A 19,122-nucleotide genomic window follows, 5' to 3' on the forward strand; every position below is an offset into this window, starting at 1 on the left:
CGTACTGGCATCCTGGCACCCCATATCAGAGTAACATTTCAATCCTAGCTATTCTGCTTCTGATCCGGCTCCCTGGTAATGTGCCTAGGAAAGCAGCGGAAGTTGGTCCAAGTACTTGGGCCCCTGCCACCATGTGGGAGACTCAGCTGGAGTTACTGGTTCCTAGTTCTGGCCTGGCCCAGACCTGGCTGTTGGGACCATTTGGGGAGTTGACCTAGTGGTGGAAGAACACTTCTTCTCTGTCTGCCTCTCCTTCTCTCTAGGTCTTTCTGCCTTTCAAATAAATAATAAATCTTCAAAAATAAACATATATTAAAACACTGCCTAACAGAGGAGGTCATGGCAGAGATTAAAAATAAATGCTTTTTGTGGCCCTTAATGTTCATGAATTCACTTGCTTTTAATTTTTTAGTGAAAGGATTCTGCTGGGGTTTTCTGGCCCAGTAGTACAAAAATATACATTTATTTCTAGTTAAAAATTGAACATTCTAATATTTGAAAAAAATATTCTCTGTGGACATATACTAACCAAGGCTTAATAATAATAAATAAAAAAGTTACTGCTAAGGTACACTTAGAATTCTCTTTACTTGAGACATTTACTGGAAAATGCCAGTAAGAACCGAAGAGCCAAACCGGCTCTGACTGTGTGAATGTGCTGGGGTGAGGATAGGGTTTCTCACACTTGGACCTTTTGATGAAACGCCTTTCCAAACCAGTGTGTCATCTTAGCCTACGATTTCACACATCAGCTGCCGGGGTACCTACCCTGAGAGCCCAGTTTCACATTGCACTAATGAGTCAACACCTGTTAAGAGTGGAGAAATCCGAACCTTACTAGTGACCGTGAAGCCTCCTGGGAGCATGGATGCTGGGCATTGTCATACTCACCGCCAGCGTGTCTGCACTCAGGACCCTGGCGGCCGCCGTGATGAAGTCCCCCACCAGCATGGAGAAGCCAGGCAAGCCCAGGGAGAAAAAGCGGGGTGGGCAGTGCCTTATGATGGTATTTAAGATGTCCTGAAAGGGAAGAACAGAAAACACAATTGCAGTTTCAAGAACAAAATTCCAAAGCAGTCGGAGTGTGTGTGCGTGCGTGTGTGTGTGTCCATGTGAACACTGCATCATGACTGAAGACAACACAGATGACACAAATTGTCCAGGGACAGGGGTGCTGGCAGGTGACTTACTCGAAGGTTATCGATCCCGTGTTACAGGGAAGAGAATGGAGACGCCAAACTGTAAGATCACCTGTCCCACACCTAAAACATGGCATCAGGGGCGAGACATTTCTTCTGTCTTCTACCTACATGTGAGCTGCTTAGACAGGCTACAGGAATACTAAGGCAGACAGATAAATAAAACCCTCAGACGCCTATCACTACAATAGAGAGTAAGTTCTGTCCCCAGCTTCCGATTTTCAAAAGCTAAAACTGCTTATGTTAAAAACAAAACAAATCATAAGGGAGACAACGTGATGGCAATGTCCACTCTTCAGGTGACTTGGGTGCTAAGAAACAGGGCTGCAGGAAGTGCCAAGGGGTGCCGGGCTGAGCCCGCGGAGTCGGCGTGGCTCCGATCGCAGGTGCAGCGGAAAGGTGCAAGGGCAAAGTGCAGCGGCTGCCTCGGCACTATGTGCAGTGCGCGGGGGGCAATTCCTGCCCCAGACCCCTCGTGTCCCTGTGTCCGTAGTGGCCGTTGCCCAGTCCTGCCAGTGGCAGATCAAGGGTCCACCTCTGGACCCCAATCGCACCATCACCAGCCAGGTGATGTCTCTGAGGCCATCTGTTCCTGTGTGTGTGTGTGTGAGTGTGTGTGCACACACACATGCACACACAGGGGAATTGGAAAGGAAACCACAAGGTTCTTCTCTGTGGCCTATTATTCAGACACACCACAGTGCTATACTTACGTGACTTGTAAACAACCTGTGGTTACTCTCAACCTAGGAGTAAGAAGTACAACACAAAAGACTCTAGTTTCTTAAGATTTTAGTGTGGCTACTTGAAAAAATCTTGTAAAATAATCCTGATGTAATTCAGTTCAATTAGAGTACAGCAGGAACAGCGTGCTGAATTCTAACACGTTGACTTGCGTCCTTCCTACTTAATCCCGTTTCACAACGTTATCTTCTTAAAAGACAATCTGTGAGTGTGCACGGAACATATTTTTTTCCAGAAAACAGACTTTCTTCCTTACATGGCGGACTCATTCAATTTCTACAAATCATGCTATTTACATCCTTAAAGTGGCTATGCCTGCACAACGCTTCATCTACTGGCGTTCACGCATGGTAAAGAGTTTAAGCGAGTACTGATTTAAAGTTTCAGCATTTCAGCAGACTTTTCCCTGTACCAAAAATAAACAGACAGACAGATAGGTCAATAAAAGAAAGGAAGGAAGAAAGGAAAGACAGACCTAAAGCACGCTTCTGCCCAGTTAATGTTTAACCCTGGTTTAATCACATCCTGTGATCCACTTTAGGGTCCCTATCAGCCAAGGCAAACAGTCTCAGGAGCGGAGCAGATGGATGCTGCAGTTAGAAAAGTGTGCGGTAAGCTCCTGCTCCAGGAGGGGAACAAAAGATCCACCTTTTTCATAATTAAGCCTCTGATTAATGCCCTGGGCTCCTCACCACACACCTGTAATTACTCACAGAGGTACGCATTGTGCTGGCCCTTGTCTCGGAATATCAGGCATCAAGCTACCCAGCAGCAGATGGAAGCAGGGTTCTGTTGACATATGCTGCAATGAAAGGATTCGTGCAAACCTGGCTAGCAAGGTAGCAGAATGCCATGCATTTGAAGATTAATAATGCAAACAACCGTGATGTTAACTTTGCTATGTTTGTGCTGATTCCATCTGTTGAGATGAGGAACTAAACCTTGAAGCCTGTGGGTCTGAAAACTTCCCAGCACGTACATCATTAAATGAGCCATTTCCACCAGTGGAATTTAGAGTTTTCATTTTAAAAATGCTTACGTCTATGGCCATCAGGAACTAAATCCCTTAATGGGCCAGAGCCAGAAATCGTCAGTGGGATCCGTTTTTGTCACACATGCTTCACACACGTAAAGGTGCTGATCTGTAAAATGGGGCGTGCTGTTGATGTTGACGCTGGAGACCCTGGATTCGCGCGGAGCCGAGACCAAGCCACACGGCTCTCCCACCCCCTGGACGACAGCCAGGCACTTCAACAGAACCTGTCTCTCCGGGCAGGAAGGTCGGAAAGAGAAGGCAAAATAACAGATGGCTACCCTGCCCTAGCCTGCCACCCAAGTGAGACAGCGCCCCGAGGAGAAGCAGAGCCCGGGCCGCCAGGGCCCAGGACGGCGCTGGGGTAGGGTTAACGCGGGGGTTAAAGAGGGAAACTGTATGAGGAGCCAGCCAAATTATGGCCATATGCCTGCTTATTTTGCTTAGCCACATTAAGACGGAACACTTCAAAGCAGAACAACCACAAGGTGCTTAGAGAGAGCAGCTGCATACTCCAACGGGGGGACACCCACAAAGCGCTCCCTCCTCTCACTCCTGGTAGCATCCCTCTTACACCTTCCCCTTCACACATCAAGGTCACGGCTACAACTGGAATGTTTGGAAATATAAAACAAAATCTTGAGACCCTGACCCCTTCACAGCCTCCAGGGCTCTATGCATACATGAAACAGGATGCCCCCACACCCCATTCAAGTGTAACTCTCGTGCCAGTTGCAGGATCCACATCCAAAATGAAAGGTGGATGGCCGAACAGATTTTCAAAGTGAATCCTGTGTTGTTTTTAACTGAAATCAAATTATTCTGGGAAACTTGTACCTTTTGCCATAAACAGAAAACATTCTTGAGATCAAGACAATGACAGTGAAACCGTGCTAAGCATTTGCTAAAAATACCCCTATCTGACAGAGGCCAGGATTCAAGACTGGCTCTGATTGCTACCTGGGCAATTTGTGATGTCAGGGTGGTGTGTGGGAAGTTCTTCTATCTGCTCCAGCTGGCCCACCTGGGAGTGTCCCAAGGACTGGCAGAGACTGGGAAAGGGAGCATCACTTCCACGGAGTGACTCAAATACTTTTCAGGGCTGCCTCCTCTGGAGCCATTAGTGGGAAACACCTGTACTCCAGCTCTGCTGGGGAGAAGACCTGTACATGTGTGTGCATGTGCGTGTGTGTGTGTGTGTGTATGGACAGCCCCACAGCATACTCCTGTGTGTGTGTGTGTGTGCAGCCCCACGGCATGCAGCCCACGGCATGGGGCTTGAACACACAGCCTGGTGTGTGTGTGTGTGTGTGTGTGTGTGTGTGTTGTCTGTGGGCAGCCCCACAGCATGCTCCTGCTTGTATGTGTGTGTGTGTGTACAGCTCCACAGCATGCTCCTGCTTTAGATCTCTCCTCCACAGAATGGGAGAAGCCGCCCTAGAGAGGTGGATCTGAGGGGCTGGGAGATGTGAACAGCCCTCTGTACAACTGAAAAGCACCACAGACAAGTAAACCGGATTGCAAGAAAAAAAAATTTAAAAAAAAGGACTCTGAAGGGTTTTACTCTGTAGAATTTACACTGCAGGTTTAATTTGCATAATTAAGTGAACTATTATTTTGCTGATCCACAGAAAGTGTATTTTAAAACATTTCAGCTGGGGCCCAAACAGGCCCCCTCGGATCACACGTTATCCAAGACATTAAAAAGCTCTAGCAGTACGTGCTGTCAACATCCTTAACAATTAGCCACACTGGATGTGACTTTAAGGCAAACAATAAAAATGGGAAAATTCATACTTTTGATTTTCTAGGATTCATTCTTCCACAGAGAGTTCTAGAACTTACCCCAAACAAACAACTCTGGTAACTAGAATTGGTTTCTTTTCTACTCTACACAGACTGAATAATAAGCTAAACAATAAGCTCAATGATAAATGGAGTCTCAAATAGGAGGTAGTTTGTTCTTTAAGACCGACCAGTATGAAACATAGGCAAAACTCTTTTATGTGGTTTTGTTCAAAGGAAATAAAATTCATCCTGCAAAAATTTTTTTTAAAAAGATTTATTTATTTATTTGAAAGGCAGAGTTACAGAGAGGCAGAAGCAGAGAGAGAAAGTGAGAGAGAGAGAGAGATCTTCCATCCACTGGTTCACTCCCCAAATGGCAGCAACAGCCAGAGCTCGGCCAATCTGGAGCCAGGAGCTAGGAGCTTCTTCTGGGTCTCCCACTTGGGTGCAGGAGCCCAAGGACTTGGACCATCTTCTACTGCTTTCCCAGGCCACAGCAGAGAGCTGGATTGGAGTGGAGCAGCTGGGACTCAAACCGGCGCCCATATGGAATGCCTGCACCACAGCTATACCACAGCACTGGCCCACAAAGTGTTTTAATACAGTGAACAGGCCACCAAACTAGTTGTGTCTGTTTTGTTTTGTTTTGGTTAAAAGTTCACATAGGTACTACACAGCGAGTGAAAAGCTCAAAGATGGTAATTGTGAACCTGTCGCTTATCAAAAGGTTCAGGTTTATGAGAAAGTAACTGGTGAGAACATCTGTTTCATCACTGATCTTGCAAAAAATCAGGTAATTCAAACAGAGGCGTGTTGCTTCCTCTCCTCCACAGCACGGTTCTATAAACACAAACTGCATTCAGCCTGGTAAATGAATTGCTCTAATTGAAAGCTATGTACACAGTAACTGGAAAAACCATAAGTGATAAGAAAAACATATGGTGATGGCAATAGAAATCGGTTTATTCATTTTGCATAGTGTTGTTGCTTTAGTTCTCTTATAATTGACCTTTAGAACGATAAATGTGTAAAATAATTTTGTTTATTATGGCTCCAAACCTTCCAACAATTACACAAAATGAAAATTTTAAAGGAAGGATTCATTCTGGAAGCATTTCCATTGTTTACATAATTGCACAGCTATAATTTAGTGCTCATGTTGTTATGGAAAATAAAAAAGGGGCCATTACGGGCCACTTCAATTTAAAACATTGCACAGTGGTGTCAAAAATGGGGGAGAACGTTCTCTTTAAAGCAGTTTAAAAATGGATTAACCCTGTAAACAAAAACATTTCAATATTGTAGTCCATGAAATAGAAATGTTCCAGAAGTAGCCATCCTTCAAACCGTATCAGAAATGTTGCAACCGTACTTTTACACCAATGACATATATATTATTCACTTAATATTTGTTCACTGCCCGGCAGATGATGGCTGTAATACAATAGCTGGCCATCTGTCTCCTTGCCTTTCCTTGCGGACTTGCAATCCTGCTTCTCAAGAGCAAACAGACCCAGCTCTTCTGCCTGAAGTCCCTTGGTCCCTGCACACGGCCAGAAATAAATATATAAATAAAACCTATGGGTGCATAATGATTTGACTGTTTGCTTCTCATTTTTAAGAGCACTAAAAGGCTACACAGTTGCAGTTTGCAGAGAAGATGCCGGTCTTCTATCTAGGAAATTCAGTAGGAAGCTCTTTTATTTGTTAGAGCCGGGAATGGCAAAATTGTGTCACTCCAGTAATGTGGGTGAAAAAAAAAAAAAAAAGATACGATTCATTCTCTATGTGGATAACTAACTATAAAAATATCTGAAGGCAGGTATTTAAATTGGACACTAAACCTGGGTATAATTTAAATTTTCTTTAACAATTAAAAGCAGCTGCCATCCTGCAGTGCTGTGAGGCGATATTTGAAAACACCAGCTCCTGCATGATTGACAACGCCCAGAAATGAGAGTTTTGGTTACCAGAACAGATCTGAGGGGACCTCAAAACTCCAAGGCGGGGTCATTGCTCATGGACAACCTTTACATCATGCAAACTGCTACCAGCCTCTGGTGACAACAAAATAAAGCCTTTCTCCATTATGGCATTTAAAAGGGTGGGGGGGGGAACCAGAGCACGGCACCAGTATTGTGCTTCCTGAGCAGACCCTAGGAATAAACAGATGGCAGGACAAAGCTGAAAATTATTTTCAAATTCTAGGCCAAATCATATGTGTGTGTGTGTGTGTGCTGTACATTAGTTGCTGAAATGGCCAGGCGTGGTGCAAGTGTGCTTTCAGAACGAGGCAGAGGTGCTTACAAGTGCTGGACACGATGTGACTTCTTCGGGTGTAACCGCGTTACCAAGGCCAGGAGAAATATGACAGGACAGAGTAATTGGGTTCCACGGCTGGAGAATCAAAATTGCCTGGAGGCTCTCACCAGGAGAACTGCTATGGAGAGGACGCGAGTTTCCTTGACAGCAGTGCGCAAGGGGGAAAGGGAAGACATGTGACAAACTTCGGACGGCCACAGGAGCTGCTCTGCCGATTTGCACGGTATCAGGATTTCAGGAACGACAGAGCAAGCAGATGGCAGAGAAAGTTGTTGCCATCCTCAGCCCAGAAGGAGAGCCTTGGATATTTCCACGACTGTTTCACAACTAATCCTTTAAACTGATCAGGATGATCTGTCCTGCCTGCCTCAGGAATACAGGGCGAGAGATTTCTTTACTGATCTGAGAATGCTGTATGGTGATTTTATTTCACACTGGAGCTGAAATGTCACCGGGGTGTCTTAATTGCTTCTTCCCTTTTATTGTTTTTAACAGCTTTACGGAAACATCACACACACACGAAATCCACCCTATAAAATACACAGCATAGTTTAGAATGCTGCAACCATCATCACCACTCTCTAATTTGAGAGCATTTTCATTTCTAAAATTAAACTCTCTGCCCATTAGCCGTCTCTCCCCACTTCCTCTCCAGCCAGTACCTGGCGACTAATTAATCTACTTTCTGTCTCTATGGATTTGCTTACCCTGTACATGTTGGAATATGGAATCCTGTATGAAATGGCGGTTGTGAGTTGCATTTTCCTAGTGACTAATGATGTTGAGTAGCAGCTCTTCATGTGCTTCCTGGCCACCTTGATTCTCTTTGTCAGAGTCTTAAGTCCTTTACCCATTGGGTTCATTTGGAAGACACCTTTATGCATTCTGGTACCAGAAATATGATTTGCAAATATTTTCCATCATTTTTGGTTTGTTTTCCCATTTGCTTGACAGTGTTCTTTGATGCACAATAGATTTTAGTTTTGATGAAAGACAATTTACCCACTTTTTTATCGCTATTATTTGTTTTTGGGGTTAATCTACTACATTGCCAAACCCAAGGTCATCAGGATTTACTTCTTTATTTTCTTCTAAGGCTTAAAAAACTTAGTGATTGATTTAGCTTTGAAAATCAGAGAAAGACAGAGGGAGAGAGGTAGAGGGACAGAGACAGATAGAGGTTTGCTGGTTCACACCCCCAACAGCCTACAATAGCCAGGGCTGGGCCTGGCCAAAGTCAGGAGCCCGAAACTCAATGAGAAGGACTCAACCACTTGAGTCGTCATTCCTGCCTCCCAGGGTGTGCATTAGTAGAAGACTGGAATCAGATGTGGATTCAGGACTAGAGCCCAAGCACTGGACTGTGGGATATGGTGTCCAAAGCTATATCTTAACTGCTGTGCCAAATGCCCACTCCTTCTAAGACTCTTAGATTTAGGCCTCTGATCCATTTTGGGTCATTTTTGTGTATGGAGTGAGGCAGAGGTCTAACTTCTTCATTTGCATGTGGATATTTACTTGTTCCAGCACTACCTGTTGAACTCTTCTTTCCCTCCCTGAATTGTCTTTGTATCTTGTTGAAAATCAATCAGCTACAGCTGTATGTAGGTTTATTTCTAGACTCAATATTATATTCCATGGTTTTAAATCACCTAACCTTTTACATCTGACCCAGCTTTGTAGCAACTTTTGAAACAAGGAACTGTGAGTTCTATGTTCTCCTTCGAGATTGTTGGGACAATTCCATAGGAATGTTAGGATCGTTTTTTTTGTATTTCTGAAAAAAAAAATAAAAAGGCCATTGGATTTTGACAGGGATCGTGCCAAATCAATACATCAGTTTAGGCAGTCCTGTTCCAATCCAGGAATACAGGATATTTTCCTACTTATTTAGGTGGTTTTTAATTCCTTACAGCAACACTGTAATCGTCAGTGTATACTTATCCGAGCACCTGGCTTTGAGTCTCCCACCTGCTTCTGATCTGGCTTCTTGACAGGCAGTAGGTGATGGCTCAAGTAACTGGGCCCCTGCCACCCATGTGAGACAGCTGGATTCAGTCCCATGCTGCTTGCTTTGGTAGGCATTTGGGGAGTGAACCAGCGGAGGGAAGCCCTCTCTTTCTCGCTCTCTCTTTGCCTTTCAAACAAAATGAAAACAAAAAATAAATTTTTAAGTACCTCTCCTGCTTAACAAAAAATGAATTTCTTTCTTAACTTCATTTTCAAATTGCCCATTGTTGGCGTTTAGGAATGCAGCTGATTGTATTTATCGATCTTGTAGGCTACAACTAACATGTTTGTTTTAAGTGTGTGTGTGTTCCTTGGGGTTTTTCATATGCAAGATCATATCATCTGCAAAAATTTACAGCTGTCCATTTTTCTTTCCAGCCTGATCGCCTTTTATCTCATTTTCTTATCTAATTGCCTTGGTCAGAATCCCTAGTATATCCACGAGTAGAAGTAGTGAGAACAGCCATGGAAATGCCTAGTACGTCTTTGGTGGGAAAAAAGCTAGAGCTTATGATGTGGCATCTGAACCCAGAGCAACTTCTTCTCAAAATATTTTTGGAGAGTAGCAAACGAATACTTTCCTCAGGATGTCCAGGGTGCTGCAAGACTGGGGCCTCCCAGAAAGAACTTACCCTGCATAGCATGAGTCAGGTCATTCTCTCAGCTACACGGACAAGACCTCCAGCCCCTCCGTCTGACCGACACAGCACCCGGCTTGCAGCCCACGACCAGGGGCTGCTGGCTTCCACGTCTGCCTCTCCGGGTGGGCATTTCACAGCTCGCAGTCTCAGTGCTGATCCCGCTAAGCGTCAACTGCACGATGCTCCAGGCCGGCTGAACGAGGCTGATGCAGAGACTCCAGAGCAGGGATTAAATCCTCACAGAGAGTTGGCGAATGCAGGGAGTCCACAAGCCGATAGCGGCGAGTTGACGACGTTGGGAGCAATGCAGCTGCTGGAGACTCCTGTGTAAAATGCTTTGAGTCCTGGACATGGATGCCGTGCCCTGAAGAGAGCACTAGGCCTGGTGGCCAAAGCCCAGGAATTCGTCTACACAGCAAGGCTTTTATACACTGCTGAGGGCCTTCCTTGGGGCAGCAGGCAGGCAGCCAGGGAGGAGCCAGGAGATACTAAAATCTGATTTTCCTGATATAACCAAAAGAGGTTACACTCAGGCAAGTCTCCACGCATGTTTCTTCCCTACCCTTCTCCTGGGACTTCTACAACATAGTCTAGCAGAGGCAAAAACCAAGATCGAGAGCCACTGCAGGTCCACGGGGCGGTTAAAAACACATGGTGTTGGCTGGCGCTGTGGCTCACTAGGCTAATCCTCCACCTGTGGTGCCGGTACCCCGGGTTCTAGTCCTGGTTGGGGCGCTGGATTCTGTCCTGCTTGCTCCTCTTCCAGTCTAGCTCTCCGCTGTGGCCCGGGAAGGCAGTGGAGGATGGCCCAAGTACTTGGGCCCTGCACCCGCACAGGAGACTGGGAGAAAGCACCTGGCTCCTGGCTTTGGATCGGTGCAGCGCGCCGGCAGTAGTGGCCATTTGAGGGGTGAACCAACGGAAGGAAGACCTTTCTCTCTGTCTCTCTCTCTCACTGTCTAACTCTGCCTGTCAAAACAAACAAACAAACAAACAACCACAGCGTATCATCACTCACAGTCATGTCATTAAGGTAGAAACTTCCAAGAAGAGTAAACGTGTGCAGACGTGAGCACAGCTACTAAGGAGACACGTAGCTATCCTCCCATGTTTATTGCACATCCCATCTCAGGAAGGCCTCAGCCAGAATTATATTCTTAGAAATTCTAGGATGAAACCAGTCAGATGCTACCTAACACCACAGCTGCAAGACTGCCTTGAAGGATTAATCACTGCTGTCAATGACGCCAAGCAAAATAACCATCTCACCCCAGCGCTGAGATCCAGGTGGGGACCCAGCCGCACACTGGTGTTACCCTAGAACGAAGCAGAGACACTCAGTAGGGAAAACACATCCCTACTGAATTTTGCCAACGGAAATACTGAATTTGTTCCTTTGGAACTACGGAAACTTAGAAAAGGATCCAAGAGATCATCATTCTACCTTTACAGACAAGGAGAAGGAAACCACTTAGGGCCAGGTTTAGACACAAATCCAAGCACGTTCTAGGGAAGTGGGGAGGTTAACTCCGTGTAAGTCAAACACTGACGCTCATGGATAATGCATCTCACATTCAGAGGACCGCTTACTTAGCTCTGAAACGTGAATTGTTCTTTCATCTCATTCACTCTGCCTAGTAATCACTTAAAATGCAAATAATACTTTGTTACCCTACATTTTCAAGTGAAGTCAGTAAGTTAGCTTAAATCCTGCTCTCTCAGAAACAGTACCACCACAGCAGTCTTTGGAAACTGTGCACACATGGGGGAGGAGGGACCAGCACATCAGAAAGACCCTACTGAGAGTAAGCAAGAAATTGACCAGGATTCCTACAAGAAATCAAGACTTCTGTTTATTCTCAAAAATGCCCACTGCAGAATTCACCAGCTGGGGCCTCTCTGCTCATTTATTTGAGGCCCCTCAACTCTTACCAAAGACTCAGGGCTTCCACCGGGGATGTGCCATCAGAGACGAGAGTCCAAGGCATTTCATCACGTCTCCTTCTCCACACGTGCCGACAAGAAACCCACGCCCAGACCTGCGTGAAAGGGAGCCTGCTTCACGACGCTGCATTGTGTTGGGGCCGCTCCTGGCCCTGTCCCAGAAAAGACTGGAGAGGAAAAGCTACTTCTGTTGGAACTTCCCAGGTCTTCTGGGGGGTGTTCTCACATCACAAAAGAAACGGACTTGGGAACATGATTGTTCCTCATTCTTTTCATGCCGGAGAACAGAAAATGGATGCTCTCCAGTTTGTTTTCTTGTAACTAAAATTCTTCCACCTGCGCACAGCAGCGAAGTTGAAACTGTCAGTGTTCTAATGTTCTGTAAGACGGAGAGGGCAACCACAGACCATGGCCACCGGTGAGGGTTGGACGAGGTATGCAAGCTCCTTACAACCCGTAGCATTTCCAGTTTCTGCCTGGGCACCACACTCTCTCTCTCTCTCTCTCTACCCCTCTCTCATTTATGTTTGGGCGAAGAGCTCTGAAGAATGGCTGAGATTTGAGAGAAAAATCCCAAAGGCAGCCAACTCTACTAACTTCCTTCCAACTCTACTAACCTCTGGCCAGAAGCACCAGCAAGATGGCGACGGTGCTGAAGCTCAGCCTCGCCCTACACGCCCACTCGTGGATCTCAGCCCGGCAGGCCAAGGTGACCCTCCAGAACAGTGACTCAGCCGGCAGCTCACTGCTACGGATCCTGGGAATACCTGCTTGACCTTTTGGTTTCCAAGTCAAACACAATGCAATTCACTTTGGCAGGTGAAAAGGTACTTCGGGAGGGAACGGGAATGAGGACTTGGGAAGAGAGGGCCACAAAGACAGGATCACAGCAGGAGACACCACTAATGTACTATCTGATTTCGGCAGGTATTCTACCTCCGAAACAGCGAGTTCATCATCTGTAAAAATGGGAATGAAAATGTAACACGCCCTCGAGTACGCAGGCAAAGGGCAGAAATGACATCCGAAAGCATGTTCTACGCCCCAAAGCCTCACGTTATCCCCTTCGTTAAATTATAGCAACATTTATAATCATGATCTTATTAAAATATTAATTTTCCAAGATCACTTGAAAAATGAGACCAAGCAGATTTGATTTAAAATCCACTCATTTAAAAAAGTCTGAAATGCAGGCCACATCATCCTGATAATTTCCATTCAAACACATGTTAATAAGCTGACAACTTTGTCAGGGGCTAGCTGGGCTGAAGATACCATGTGAGCTGCCATGAGGGCCAGAGGCAGGATGGAGTGTGGCCCCTGCTTTCCAGCAATGACATCTTAGGGATGGGGACAGTTACCCAAAGCTAAGGGCGAGGCCAGGCCGAAAGCGCAGGACCCTTGTGTGGTGACCAGGGAGGGGAGAAAGCAGGTGACGCAGAGCACAGGGTCTTCACAAGAGGAGCATGCTGGGCACGTTTAACTGAGACGCCAGTGCAGGAGGAAATGGTAGGTGTTTGATTTTAATGTCTTATTACCATAGGGTTCTCTGCTGCTAAAATTTCCCTGGCCCACAAATACCTACCAAAGAATATTTTTTTCCATGGGAGAACAAAAGAAAAACTGTTGTTTATTGTTTCTTTGGAAAACAATGTTCTCTCTAAAATGTATTCCAGTAAATAGCATTAATAGCTGAACAATCTGCAATTACCACACCACCACTTATTGTTATGCATGAAAAAGAAATCAGACAAAAAGAGATGATTCCCCACAAGGAGAGCACTTTCTCACAGAAACAAAACTTGCAATTTAAAATGCTTCTCTTGACGTTATTTCCTTGTACTTAAATCTACTTTTTGTGGCTTATAAACCAGGCATGATTCAAAATCTCTTATATTCAAAAACCATTCCCCGCTAAATGGGGATTAACAGACCCCCCCCAGGCACCACGTTAGTCCTTGAAATACCCCAGAAGCCATCTTTCAGCCCCCCAGTGCGTCCTGGTTCAAGGTGCTCTTGCAAGTCAACAGCTGCCCCAGCCAGCACCTACCGAGGGCCCGACTGCCCTCACCTTCCTAGGGCCCAGACAGAGCCGCCGAGGACCCATTTCATGGAACAAGCAGCTCAAGGGAGGAAAGGCCATGAGGTCCCTAACTCAGGGTGCGAGACCAGGGCTCCGGCTTCCTTTTACTCCACGCCGCCGAGAGATGGCCAGAGGGCCCTGGATCAAGCGCTTCAGGGCTGCAGAAGCTCACAGACCCAAATCAAGCCCCTGCTGCATGTGAACAGCACAGCCAGGTCTAGAGCATGTTTGCTGGCAGTGAACTGGACCCTGCCCACCAGCCCTGATCGGCAGGGAAGGCAGCAGATTCTCTCTCTCCACAGCATGGCTGCAGACCCGAGAAGAAGGCAATTATCTGCGTCCACATGCCAGCTCCTCCCGGGGCCAGCTCTGAGCTCGGCCCTCCTCCTTCCCTTCAGCTGCACCTGGGGAACGGGTAGGCACCGGTGGGATTCGAGCCCCCTGCCTGCACCCAGGCTCGCAGTGCCCCGGGCTGCGCGGCTGCAGGCCACACCGCTGCACAGCGGACTTCCAGATTGAATCCACCTCAGATCATTTTCACATTAACTGGGAATTAATCAGATCCATGCTTCACTTTTTTAAGTCAAATAATATTGAGGTTTTTTTCTTTTTTTTTTAAAGGAATACATGCAGAATTTAGTAAGTTGAACCATATGAAATTGCACCCACCCTTTTGAAGAACAGCCGAATATTGGCAATTTTCATATAATTCAACCTAAAACATTTGCTTCTCTTGCTTTCTACTGCAGTCTCCCTGGCTAGATTTTTCCTATGATTTAATTTACTTGGTTAAATTAAGAGGGTCTTTCAAACTTTGTTGAGTACCGAGCTTCGTCCTTTAATGCATGCAGCCTCACTGTTCCCCGCGTCTGGGATCATATGTACTTGGCAAGGCTCCCCACCTCGGTCGGTGCTGTCGGCATGTAGGGTCATGGATTCTCTGTGCCTCTGTGAGACTCCCCCACGCCTGGGCTCTTCCTGCTAGATGCCAGGACACTCCCCCTCCCCAGCTGTGACGACCAAAAATGTCTCCAGAAATTGCCATACGTTCCTTGGCGGGGGGGGGGGGGGGGGGGAGGCAACACCCCCCGCTTCCCCCTGCCAATCACTCTTCTAGGCTAAGGAAAGCCGACAAGCTGACAGGCATTCCACAGCAGAAAGTTCATGTCGGCTCTGAAATCGGAGCCCAGGTCTCAACCACCACAGCAGCTCAAGCTCGGTCACCTGCTCTTCTCCGTGATGCCACGGAACGCGTGGAAGAGGCAAGCCCCCTTTCTCCCTTCAGTTGTCTCTCAGCCAACACACTGACTGAGCACTTCTCTGTCGGGGAAGCGGCAGGCCACACCACTCTGCGGCAGGCTTCCAGACAGAACCCTCTTCAGGTCATTTTCACATGAGCTCAGAATGAATCGGATCCGTATTCTACTTCTTTTGGTAACAAAGTATTGACTGCTTAGCAATAAATGCAGAATTAAAGAGGCCATGGTCATAGGGTCTCCATCCAGAGAGACCTGAGGGCAAAACAAAACCAGGCTTTCTACTGAAGAACTCAGGCGGCAGGTGTTTGTCCTGGTGGTGAAGATGCTTCTGTCCCACAAGGACGCACTTGGGTTCGACTGCAGCTCCTGACTGTAGCTCCCTGATAAAGCAGACCCTGGGAGGCAGTGATGATAATTCAAGCAGCTGGGTTCCTGCCGGCCACGTGGGTGACCTGGACTGAGGCCCCGGCTCCTGGTTTCGGCACTGGCCCTGCCCAAGCAGTTGCAGGCATGGGGGAGCTCCTTCTTTAAGTCACTCTCTCTGCCTCTCAAAATAAATAAGTTTCTAAAGACGACACACACAGGCTGGCATCTATACTATATCATATGGTAACAGTCTGGTAAGAACAGGATCTTTCCTCTTTTCCACATATACTGAACTGCTACTATATTTTTGCGGTTTAAGTGATTTCATATACAGAATTCATCTTCATCGCTGACAGCATTTACTTGAAAGAAGCCCATCCAGGGAAATCAAACACAGCTCTCCTTCTTGGCTTCCAGGGTAGACTGACCCCTCCGCCCCCATCAGCCGCCCATGCTATCATCTTACACTCTCTAAAGCTGTCAAACAAGCTCACCGCACTTGTGTTATACCTCAGAACCCAGGGCTCTGCCATCTGTTGCTTTCTACATATTTCCACTTTCCTTACTGTGGTGTAAGTGGGCTCCGTCTGCAGCTTAATGAAAATAATTACTGGCTTTACAGCTGTAACAGAAAAGAAAAAAAAAACCCACTCTGGCTTACTGTTTTGGTGCAGCCGTCTATCTGAAATCTCCAGGGGCACTGGCAGCAGAATGAAGTCATAATAAAAAATCTTTTTTGACAAAGCTTAATTCATCTATGGCTTTTTAAAAAATATTTATTTATTTATTTATTTGAAAGGCAGAGTTACAAAGAGGCAGAGAGAGAGAGAGAGAGAGAGTGAGAGAGAGTGAGAATGTGTCTTCCATTCTCTGGTTCACTCCTCAGACGACTGCAATGTCTGGAAGCTGCGCCAATCTGGAGCCAGGAGCCCGAAGCCTCCTCCAGGCCTCCCACGCAGGTGCAGGGGCCCAAGGACTTGGGCCATCTTCCATTGCTTTCCCAGGCCACAGCAGAGAGCTGGATTGGAAGTAGAGCAGCTGGGACTCGAACCGGCATCCATATGGGATGCCAGCACTGCAGACTAGGGCTTTAACCCACTGCACCACAGCACCAACCCCTCATCTATGGCTTTTATAGTCCCCTGAAATTTTATGGGAAATACCAGAAGCCACGGAATTTTACCTGATGACATACATTAATTTTATGATTGCCTCTATATTTTATCACTTTGAATCTGTATAAGTACATAATAAGAATTATTAACAATACATGTTAGGAAAGGGTTTAGACATATCACCCATCCTTGTAAATGTTATTCCTCCAACAGACTGAAGTCAAACTGGAAAGTTTTGTTTACTGCTGTAGTAAACCCTTATATTCAACAAAATCCCAATAATTTAAATAAATATAAATATTTTAAAACACATTTTAAGTGGCAAATTACTTTCAAAAACATAGTAACAAAACTAGCAAAAACATCAAGTAACAGAGACTTTTATTCAAACTTACTAACAGAGACTTATTCAAAGCTCTGCTTGAATACCTTTAAATAAATATGTAATTAGCATGCCAACTGTCTGAATTCTCACAGGGGGTAGAAAACAAGTAGAAAGAGAATGTCCCTGGAAATCTTTCCCATACTTTTCTAAATCCTAGCAGGCACTAATTCTTTGGGGACACTCTTGGTGTGTCCTCTGATGCACCTGCTGGTCTGTACTGCCCAGATCTGGAGCAGTAAGACAGGCGCTGACAGTTATAGTCACCTCCATTCTACCCTACCCACCCTTCTTCCTCTTTTTTTTTTTATTTCCTCCCCAAAGAAACCTTTTATTTAAGGAATACAGACTTCATGCATTTCATAAGTACAACTTCAGGAATAAAGTGATTCTTCCCACCATACCTGCCCTCCCACCCCTCCTCCTCCTCCTCCTTCCTCTCTCATTCCCAGTCCCATTCTCCACTAAGACCCATTTTCAATTAACTTTATACACAGAAGATTAACTCTATACTAAGTAAGGAGTTCAACAATTTGCACGGTGGAAAAAAACAAAAAACAAAAAAACTGTTCCTCAATAGTTGAGACCTGGGTTGTTCAAAGTCATTGCATCTTGAAGGTAATTTCACTTCATTTTTTTTAAGAAACTTAATTAACTTTAACGAAGCACCCAAGAATGATACATCTTTTGGGAGCACTTAGACATAGTTATAATACAATTCTTTGAGGACATAGGCACTGCATAGGAAGTTAGTGCACAGTGACTCCTGTTGTTAATTTAACAATTAACACTCCTATGTATGACATCAGTGATCACCCAAGGCTCTTGACATGAGCTGCCTAGGCCATGGAAGCCTTTTGAACCCACAAACTCCATCAGTATTCAGACAAGGCCATAGGCATAGTGGAAGTTCTCTTCTTCCTTCAAAGAAAAGTAAATCCTTCTTTGATGACCACTTTCTGCTGGGGTCTCACCCACAGAGGTCCTTCATGTAGGACATTTTCTGCCTCTGTGTCTTGGCTTTCCATACCTGAAATGCTCTCGTGGACTTTTCAGCCAGACAAGGATGCCTAAGTCAGAGTGCTGTTTAGAGCGATTGTCATTCTGAGTCTGCTGTGTGGACTGCTTCCTATGTTGGAACATTCTCTCCTTTTTAATTCTATTTATGATTATTACCAGATCCTTAATCCTATCCATATGATCACTTTAACACTTAAGATGGTAATTTTTACCACCCAGCTTAAGGGGATTTGGGGTCCCATGGCAAGTTATTAAACTGTACCCTTAGAAGTAAGTCCGCAGGATTGTATGTAGAACTATACAGCTTTACAGTTTTAAACTTCATATACTTCAGAGTTACAACTTTAGGAACATGTACCCAGCCCTCTTCTTTTTCTCAATTCATCTTCTGGCCTTTCTGAATCAAAATATTTCAAACAAATGCACAAAACATATGCATACATACATATGCACATTTAATGTATATGGCTAAACATACACGCACATATAAGTAAGTTTACACACAGACACACATAAACCCCATCTGTGTCTCAGGTCTTGCTAGCCTGTGTGACCTTGCCCTGAGCTATTAAGAATTCTTTGTTCTTGCCGTCATTGTCCTCTCATGATTATAATCCAGCTCTCATAACCACTGTGGTGTAAGCTTCTTAAAATGCTTTTTGGTCATGTTGAGCATCACGCTTTAAAAATCTCAATAACTCCTTGCTCTATCCATGGGATGAAAACTGCTTGGAGTCAAGGCTTTCTACAGTGCTGCCTAGACTCATGGTCACATATTTCCAAGCATGCCTCTGGCACTAAATTAAAACTACTCGGGCTGACACTCCTAGAACTTGGCCTGTGAAGTTCTATATTACTGACACAGAAAGTTTTCATTTTGCTTCCTACCCTACAGTCTAAATCCTATCCATCTTTTTTTTTTTTTTTTAAGATTGATTTATTTATTTGAAAGGCAGAATTACAGAGAGAGAGGAGAGGTAGAGAGAGAGAGAGGGCTTCCATCCGCTGGTTCACTCCCCCAACTGGCCACAAAAGTCAGAGCTGCACCAATCCGAAGCCAGGAGCCAGGAGGCTCTTCTGGGTCTCCCATAAGGATGCAGGGGCCCTAGGACTTGGGCCATCTTCTACTGCTTTCCCAGGCCATACCAGAGAGCTGGATTGGAAGTGGAGCAGCCGGGCCTCAAACCGGCACCCATATGGGATGCTGGCACTGCAG

The 19,122-nt window shown here is 45.6% G+C and overlaps 1 protein-coding gene across 16 annotated transcripts in view; it reads right to left on the reverse strand.

Moving 5' to 3' along the window:
- RALGAPA2 (Ral GTPase activating protein catalytic subunit alpha 2) overlaps positions 1 to 19,122 on the reverse strand; it is a 327,703-nt gene that overhangs the window by 150,424 nt on the left and 158,157 nt on the right. For 13 of the 16 annotated variants that reach the window (XR_016216034.1, XR_016216033.1, XR_016216032.1 and 10 more), the window contains one exon: positions 892 to 1,020. Coding sequence is in view for 13 of the 16 variants with exons in the window: in XM_089307358.1 (XP_089163484.1) it covers positions 892 to 1,020 (129 nt within the window). In the remaining 3 variants the exon portion in view is untranslated. Of the gene's footprint in view, positions 1 to 891; positions 1,021 to 13,119; positions 13,165 to 14,527; positions 16,408 to 19,122 lie in introns of those variants that run through there. The other 3 variants (XM_089307363.1, XM_089307362.1, XM_089307364.1) reach the window with 2 other exon arrangements.

The sequence above is a fragment of the Oryctolagus cuniculus genome, chromosome 11 (genome assembly GCF_051225735.1).
Source record: "Oryctolagus cuniculus isolate XC-2025 breed Fujian yellow rabbit chromosome 11, ASM5122573v1, whole genome shotgun sequence".
NCBI lineage: Eukaryota > Metazoa > Chordata > Mammalia > Lagomorpha > Leporidae > Oryctolagus > Oryctolagus cuniculus.